The sequence below is a fragment of the Gossypium hirsutum genome, chromosome A12 (genome assembly GCF_007990345.1).
Source record: "Gossypium hirsutum isolate 1008001.06 chromosome A12, Gossypium_hirsutum_v2.1, whole genome shotgun sequence".
NCBI lineage: Eukaryota > Viridiplantae > Streptophyta > Magnoliopsida > Malvales > Malvaceae > Gossypium > Gossypium hirsutum.
In genome coordinates this window covers 76,299,317-76,307,581 of record NC_053435.1, presented here as the reverse complement: position 1 = coordinate 76,307,581, position 8,265 = coordinate 76,299,317, and the positions used below count along the sequence as shown (strand labels likewise).

The following is an 8,265-nucleotide window of genomic DNA, read 5'->3' as shown; positions in this document are numbered from 1 at the left end:
AAAATGAAATAAAAAAAAATAAGTTTTTTGTTCAGTCTTGGTATTGATTATGAAAATATTTTCTTTTGTGTTGAATGCAATAACCTTTAAATATCTTATTAGTATGGTGGTTAATGAAAGATTTGATATGCGACTTATGATTGTTGTTATAAATTTTAGATGAATCACTATATAGTAAAGTTTATATTAAAATTCTTAAAAGATTTAGAATACTATAAATATATATAATTTTTTGGAAAATTATTTAATATGTTTGTGTAAATATTTATATGGTTTAAAATGATTTAAACCTATGTGTTTTATAGAAGGATCATAATGAAAGTTTGCTATGATTATTTCTCAGTCATGACTTTTAGAAGAATGATAATATAAACATTTATTAAATCTCTTCAAATGATCGTTTGCAAAGTTAATATATTCAATATTGAAAGATGTAGAATATGAGATATTATATGATGTTGTCATGAGAGAGGTAAATATATGCTGTACTGTCTTTCATTTAATTGAGGTTTTGTCAGTTTTCTTGGTAAGACTTTTAATGAGGTAGCAAGTTATCCATATTATAAATATGTGTATTCTTTTTCCTTTATTAAGAATTTTTTCCAACATGATTTTTATCTTAATAAAATTGTAATGAGGCATGTTATCTATAAATGAACATTTAATGGGGAGTGTTATAAATATTTTATTATTATAAAGTGTATGTCTTTTAGGATAAGAAGCTTGATGTACTTAGGACTTTAATATCCATTAGGAGCAGAATTTGATTTCATTTACTTCTTATATTTATAAATATAAACTTTAGAGAAGTATTATAAATATTCCTATTGGTGACTAAATACACATTTCTTTTTTTTTATTCTTTATCATTTTATTTTATAACATTCTTTTATTTCTTTTTAGATTTTAGAATATTAAATTCAAATTTAACATAGTATTATGATCCATAAATAAAAATAAGAATAGTTGGTTAATTTCACATTATAAATAGAAATTTATTAAACATATTGATTAATTTACATTTATTTTGAAATAATGTCTTATTATTCAACTAAGATCTAAATAAAACTTTAATCAAATTTAAAAAAACCCAGACTAAAGCCCATAAACCCTTAGCCCATGCATGCAGCTGTGCCCTAGTTTCTTTTCTTTCCAGCGGCGGGTTTTTATTTCCCTCTTTTTCCACCCTCTCGAACGTTTTCTTCTTTTCCAGTGCTTTTCTTCGGATCGGCCACATATCCTGTGTCCTTACCGGCGTCGACAAGGGTGTGGCCTTCGTTCAGGCGAGTCCGAGCAACAGATTCTAATATTATAGTTTGTAATTTGCCCTTATTTCCTTGATTAATGGCATTTTATATCATCGTTTTCTGAAAATCTTTCTGATTTTGAAATTTCAGATGGTTTAAGAGCTGTTGTAATTGTATCACTTGAGAGGAACTGTTGCCTGACTTGATTTTGTAAATCTTAGTCTCCCCTCGTAGCATGGACAACACCAGCAATGATGATTTCACCTTTTGTAAGGCAAGTTAAATTCTATAATTTTCATGACCTTAAAGTACACCTTTTCATTTGGTGTATTGACGTAATGTATCAAGAATAAGATGTGTTATTCTTTTTTACTCCCGATATAAACTTGAGTGCCGGATATTTTCATTTTATTGTAAGAATAGTTAAATACATGGTTTCTGGTTTAGGTTGGGTTACCGACTGATCAAAATGGTTTGGAGGAAAAGAATCTTGCAGCTGATATTGGTGGTATTGCCATTAAAGACGAAACCTCAAACTGCAGCGATAGTAGCAAGAATGGTGGTTTTCCCTGGAAAGATAAACATCCAAATAATTCCACATTTGTAGATCAGGCTACTGTTGGTTCTTTGACTTTCAATGTTATTGATGCTTCATGTTTGAAATCATCAGGTATTGCCATTAAAGACAATCCTCAAACTGCAGCGATAGTAGTAAGAATGGTGATTTTCCCTGGAAAGATAAACATACAAATAATGTTACCTTTGTAGATCAGGCTACCGTTGGTTCTTTGACTTTCAATGTTATTAATGCTTCATGTTTGAAATCATCAGGTGAATCATCAAGACAAGTAGCATATGTAGATGCGGGTGCTTCAGCAGTGAAGTCAGAAAAACCAAGAAGTTCTACCAGAAAGTCTGCACCTCGGACCAAGGTTCCTTTTGAGAAGGGATATAGTCAAATGGACTGGCTTAAGCTTAGTCAAACTCATCCTGACCTTGCAGGTATGATGCGAAACAGTTCCTAAGACGTTCCCCTCTCATTTAACTCTTCAAAATGTAATGCCAACTGCATGTTTCTTCTATATTTCACCAAAAATTGTGTTTTAGGATTGAAAGGGCAGTCAAATAGGAGGCTTGTTTCAATGAGTGAAGTTAAGCAAAATCAAAAAGAAGGTTCCATGTGGACTGTTCTGAAAGGACGTGTCTACAATATATCTCCATACATGAAGTTTCACCCTGGAGGTACGTATGTGGCTTTTCAATTGTGGAAGTTTTAACCTTTGACAGAATGAACACTCTATTCTTTGATAAATCTGAGTTAGATTTATCTGGCCCAAGTAGATAATCTGCAGTTTTCTCTAAGGCAGTCATATTTATTATTTGTTGGAAGTCTATCTTCTATTTTAGTCAGCTTCTAGTTTTTGCAGTATAGGGATATGTGGCATTTATCTGAAGGTTTATCTTCCTATGAACTCTATAATTTGAAAAGAATATTCCTTCTTATTTTTAGTTTTCTGGATTTGGTTTTCAATGAACACATCTGATGCAGGAGTGCCATATTAGTTTAATTATTTAAAGTTTGTTTTTCTGTTATTTTATTTGAGTGTGGTATTTTATCAGTATAAGACTCTTAGTAGTAAGAGTTCTAGAATAAATACTCTACCGGATGATTTCCATGGGACGTTACATGTTGAAGAATATGTGGATTGGGAAGCCATAGTAGAACATTATTTTGAGTGGAAACCCATGGCTGAACCTAGAAAGCTTCTATTTGTGAACCTGAAATTAAATGGCGTTGCACTGCAATGGTGGAAGAGAGTATGATCATGTCAAGGACAGCAAAAAATCAGTTGTTGGGTTCACATGAAAGGGAAGATGCAGATACATTTTCCACCAGCAGCTTATGCTATTGAACTTTATGGAAAATTTTACTTGCTCAGAGAGTTTGATAAGTCTGTTGATCACTACGCTACTGAATTTAGTAATCTGTTCATTAGAGTTGGTTTGAATGAAACTATTGATCGGCTAAGAGCTCGTTATCTTGTGAGTTTGGATTTAAGTATTGGAGATGAACTGGGGTTGGTTTGTGTCTATAATTTGGAAGATGCTCGACGTTGTGACTTACAAGCTGAGAAAAGAGTTTTACTCTACGGTGCAAGGAGACCTTTATCTAGTAGGGTCGATGGTGTTTCCAAAGGCAGTTACTGGTAAGGAAACTGCTTCTTCAAGCAAGGTCTATGGAGGATTGCAATAGAAACCAACAAAGGCAATATAAGGAAGAGTGGGGGGTGGAACATGATCCAACTTTAGTAAGGGCTAGTTCTTCATTGCTTTTGAGAAGTGTTCTTGAAAAGTTTGGTTTAAGGTTCAAATGTTTTGTATTGTTATCAAAAAGTGCTTTTAAGAAATAAAAAGTCCATTTTAGACGTAATGTTGCAAAATAAGAAATATGCATTTAAATGATGTTAAATTTCATTAATATTATGATATTTCTTTAGAAATATAAGAAAATGATATTATTAATATTTTGATATATGAAATATAAATTTTACATGTTTTTTTAAGCAATTAATATGAATTGTTTGTAAAATTTAATGTGAATATATAAACTATATTTTAAATATTAAAAAATGATTATTACAAATTCAGATATATAATGTTATGTATTTGAAATAGATTTTAATAGGAAAATAATTGTATACCAATATAACTATTACATAAGATACATTAGATTATAGATGAGGGTTAAAAATTTTATTTGACTCCAAAAGTGCTTCTTTCAAATGCAGAAGCTAGAATTTCTAGCTTTTGCGTTTGGGTTGAAAAGCATTTTAACTTCAAGAGTACCTTGTTCTTTATTGCTTATGGCGCCAAAAGTGCTTTGGCTCCAAAAGCACTTTTAGAACCCAATGAAGAACAAGGCCCAAGGCAAGCAGTGGGACTCCAATAAAATGTTTCTAGGACTAGCAAAAAAGGTCATGCCCCGTCACCACAAGTGAAGCTATCTTTTTTGCTTGTCCAAGGAGGGGGGTGGACCTATTTGAACATGATGAAGGCGGCAAAGAACTCTCTTATCCCATCTATGATGATCGTAAGGAAGATGATGATAATGTAAATATTTACCTTGTACTAGTGGAGTCATTGATGGTAAGATGGTTAATCTCAACAAGCCACATAGGAGACTGAAGATTTGAGGAGATGAAGCATTTTTAGGACCCATGTTCTTTGTGGTTCTAAAGTATGTGATGCGATTATTGATAGTGGGAGTTCAAAAATTTATCTCCAAAACTGTGGACATGTTAAAGTTACCTTTGGAGAAACATTTGTGTCAATACAATTCTGTGGGTTAAAAAGGGATTTGGGATATCTGTCAAACTTCAATGTATAGTCAGGTGAGGCTTTGTGTTATGTTCTGTTGATGGATGCATGTCATATTCTTTTAGGTAGGGTTTAACTGCTAATTTGGAGGCAGAAAGGCAAGGTGAGGTTGTCCAAGAAGTTCTTAGGGTAAAAGAGGTTAAATCAAGGAGGGGTGATGCCTGTATGAGATTTCTGATAGTGATTGGGAAGGTTTTCAGAAGATGAGTTGTGGAGATCCTGAAGTTTTTGAGGAGGTAGTCAAAGTTTTTGCAGCTGAAGGAGCTGTCTTTTCCCTCAATCGGGGGAGATTGATGCATAAGCATCATATTTAATTTAATCATTCAAAGTTTGTTTTTACATTATTTTATTTGAGTCTATGTTGTGTTTCACATTATTTTGTTAGCATAGGATTCTTAGTAAGAGTTATAGCATAAATACTCTAGTATACGATTAATAGGACTCTTAGTAACAGTTCTAGTAAGTATCCTCCTAGAGGGTTAATATGATTAGTTTTTTTGTTTTATCATTAAGAGAGTTTTAATGATAGTAAGTTGCTGGGAAAAAAAATCAGAACCTTTGTTTTTTTCCCTCTTCAATTTCTTTCACTAATTTGTTTCAATTCCTTAGCTGTTCAGATTTTCAAACTGCATCAGCATCACTGTTTAATGTTAAACACTGCTTTATGGATTAGATTGGATCATGTTAGAGGTCTATCAAATTGTCTGATTTTTTCCCCTATATATAAAAATCATTTTTGAATATCTTTCTCTTTCTTCCTTTTGTGTGAAGACAACAATGGAGGAATCATGAAGATAGGTCTCAAATGGTTATAAAAGAATAAAACCACCTATCTGACAAAATCTATTCTTGATTTTGTTGATGCAATTGTGTCAACCCAGCTAGCCTCATTCCGGCTCATTGGAGTTACGTCTATGATACTGGTTGGTGCTGAGTTCCGAAAGAAATTCAGTAAACTAGTTGAGGGAGTCATGCAAAACATTATTTCCCCTTAAATTTGAATCTTTAACCTTAAAGTTTCCAGTTAAGCATAGACTGATGTGTTTGACAACACTATTGGTTATGGTGGAATCATTGAGCTATATATTAAATGTAACCATGCATTCTCAAAATCTTTTAATGATTTTATCCATGAATTTTTTAGTGCTATAATAGTTATATTTTGTCTACAAAGGCTATCAAGCTATTTTTGACAATGTTATTTTTCTCAGGTATTGATATGCTCATGAAGGCAGTGGGGAAAGACTGTACACCTTTATTCAGTATCCTTTTTCTTTTTTTAAAAAAATAAAAAAATCTATTTGTGGTGAGCACCGAGGTAACAACAATTTTTACATGTTTTTCAGTTAAAATAATGTTTGCATATAAGATTGGATTAGGATTACAGTACTTAGTTATTTACAATTTCAAATAAACATATTATATTAGGATTTAACTTTTTCCAATTTGGTGGTGTTAATTAGATACAGCCATACTCAATGGAGATGCTTGAAAGCAAGGCTTAAGATATATGAGGGTCATGTTTTTCAGTGGTATTGGTGCCTTGGACAAAGGCTCCAGACTTGGTGAAAGTATAAGCTATTTATTTTCCTTAACTTGTGTATAAGACAAATACCATGCTTGGGTAAACGCTGAATTCTTGCTGGAAAAATGTCTGGTTTGTACTTTGGATGATGGCAAAGGCACCCAGACATTGTAAAACCGCTTCTTGGTACTCAGCCATGTTGTCTATTGTTATTGTAAGCGCAGTAGAGGATGCAATAAGATCCGTAGCTATGGCCCGTGGGACAAATCTTATCATTCGATATTATAAAAGAAATTCTGTTTCCCATTCTTACCTCCAACAATCGGTACCAACCAGTGTTCTAATGTAGTTAACTCTGTATAAATAATACGTACTGAAAATTGAAATAAAAATGTTGTTCAAGACAACATTATTGTTATAAATTAATATGTTAAATAATCAGAATATTGAAGGGAACTAACATCTTTTCCTTAATATTATCCATATCAATATGTTTGATTACAATTTTCATTATCGTTATATTCTATTATCAATTTTTTTATTCTTTATAATTGAAATCCCTTTTTATTGTAATTTTGTTTTATGATTGTATTTCCCTTTGTAAGATGCTCCTCTTTATTTATATAAATATACAACATTGGCTTTCTCCGAGTACTTGTGTTTTTTTTTTGGTAAAAAAAAAATTAAACTATAACCAAACTAGGTTCCCAGAATAATCATGCAAAATGGTTAGGATCAGAGAGATTATTCTCAAACCATTTTTCCAAACTGAATGAGATTCTTTTCTTTTTCGACCTGCTCACCAAAATCCATGTTGCCACAGTTGGTGTACGAAATTGCAGCACATGATCTATGCTTTCAGTCATACTCTCACAAGTCTTACAGCTTCCATTTGGAGTAAGGTTTCTTTTCACACGATTTTCGTTGGTTAGGATTTTGTTTAAATAAGTTAGCCATATGTGCCTTTCTAGGTCCCGAAAAATGCCAAATCCAATTGCCAAAATCTACCACTCCTACCCACGTTAACACCCCAAGAAATTGAATAAGCAATGTGAACGGAAAAAACACACCTCTTTTCATGTTTCCATCCAAAAAGATCATTCGTGTCACATGTTGAAGAAGGCTTATAGGAAGAGATGCTCAAAAGTACTAGGAGTGATAAATTCGATTTGAACATAGTCCAATTCCAGTTCCCACTAGGCATAATCATATCCTTTACAGGAACGTGCTTAAGAGGAATTCCTTCGGGTTGTGTGTCCCCAGTTTTTAACCTAATTATCTCTCAAAAAATCCACATTTAATCCATTTCCAATGTTCTATATAACACCATCCTGGATCCTATTCCAAACATAACAAATACCTTTCCATAACTATTATGCATTACCCGTATGTAGTACATCTTCTAATTGTTTGAACGTTGCAATCTCCCTCTTGAGTTGGACCATCTTGCTAATAGGAAAGGACTTGTATAGAAACTTCTCTGCAAGTTCATTCCATGTTGTGATGGATCCTAGTGCTTGCGAATCTAACCGGGAGAAAATGTTATCTATTAAGGAGAAGGGAAACAACCGAAGACAAATAGCATCATCGGTGATCCTATTAAATTTGAAAGTATAAAAAAGTTGAAGAAACTATTTAGATGTTGATTTATGTCCTCCATCATTGTCCCTCTAGACCACAGATTATTCTGTATCACCTGGATCATGATCGATTTAATCTCAAAACTATTTGTCGTAATGGTCAGCTTGGCGGTGCTGCCTTGCACCATGTTTAAATTTGGTAGTGCGTAATCTCTTAAAGTATGTTCTTCTCAAGCCATTGGTAGGTCTAACGGTAGTGGTGGTGGTAAGTCTAGTAAGTCAGGCTCGTCAAATAGCGGATTTTCTCGTGCTAGGTTAACCGCAACAGGTGGGTTATTTTACATTTTCTGTTGTTGTTGACGATGATTTCTGTGGATTATTCTCTCTGGATTAGTGGTTGGCTCTATAGGTGTTCCCCTACTTTGAGTCATACACTAAAACCACAAGGAAAAATAAAAGCATTAGTAAAGAAAAATAAAAGTAATAAAAAAGTTAAAATTGTATCTATAATTTAAAAATTTACTAATTATTCTAT

The 8,265-nt window shown here is 32.8% G+C and overlaps 1 protein-coding gene across 7 annotated transcripts; it reads left to right on the top strand.

The window, feature by feature from the left end:
- The first annotated feature begins 1,097 nt into the window (after positions 1 to 1,097).
- On the top strand, positions 1,098 to 6,557 carry LOC107926180 (cytochrome b5 domain-containing protein RLF). 7 transcript variants are annotated; one of them, XM_041082725.1, is made up of 7 exons: positions 1,098 to 1,283; positions 1,398 to 1,521; positions 1,695 to 1,797; positions 2,079 to 2,249; positions 2,355 to 2,489; positions 5,837 to 5,887; positions 6,233 to 6,557. In XM_041082725.1, exons 2-7 carry the CDS (start codon positions 1,483 to 1,485, stop codon positions 6,322 to 6,324), a joined length of 591 nt encoding a protein of 196 aa, XP_040938659.1. In that variant the 5' UTR covers positions 1,098 to 1,283; positions 1,398 to 1,482; the 3' UTR covers positions 6,325 to 6,557. The 7 variants fall into 7 exon arrangements, with proteins under 7 accessions (XP_040938659.1, XP_040938658.1, XP_016712467.1 ...); XM_041082724.1 differs by having other exon boundaries at positions 1,695 to 1,806; XM_016856978.2 differs by having other exon boundaries at positions 1,695 to 1,917.
- The last annotated feature ends 1,708 nt before the right edge of the window (positions 6,558 to 8,265 follow it).

Coding starts and splice junctions, on each gene's coding strand:
- LOC107926180 (XM_016856978.2), top strand. CDS start 1,483: ATGGACAACACCAGCAATGATGATTTCACCTTTTGTAAG. Junction 2,490..5,836: donor CATGAAGTTTCACCCTGGAG/GTACGTATGTGG, acceptor TATTTTTCTCAG/GTATTGATATGCTCATGAAG. Junction 5,888..6,232: donor AGACTGTACACCTTTATTCA/GTATCCTTTTTC, acceptor CTTGTGTATAAG/ACAAATACCATGCTTGGGTA.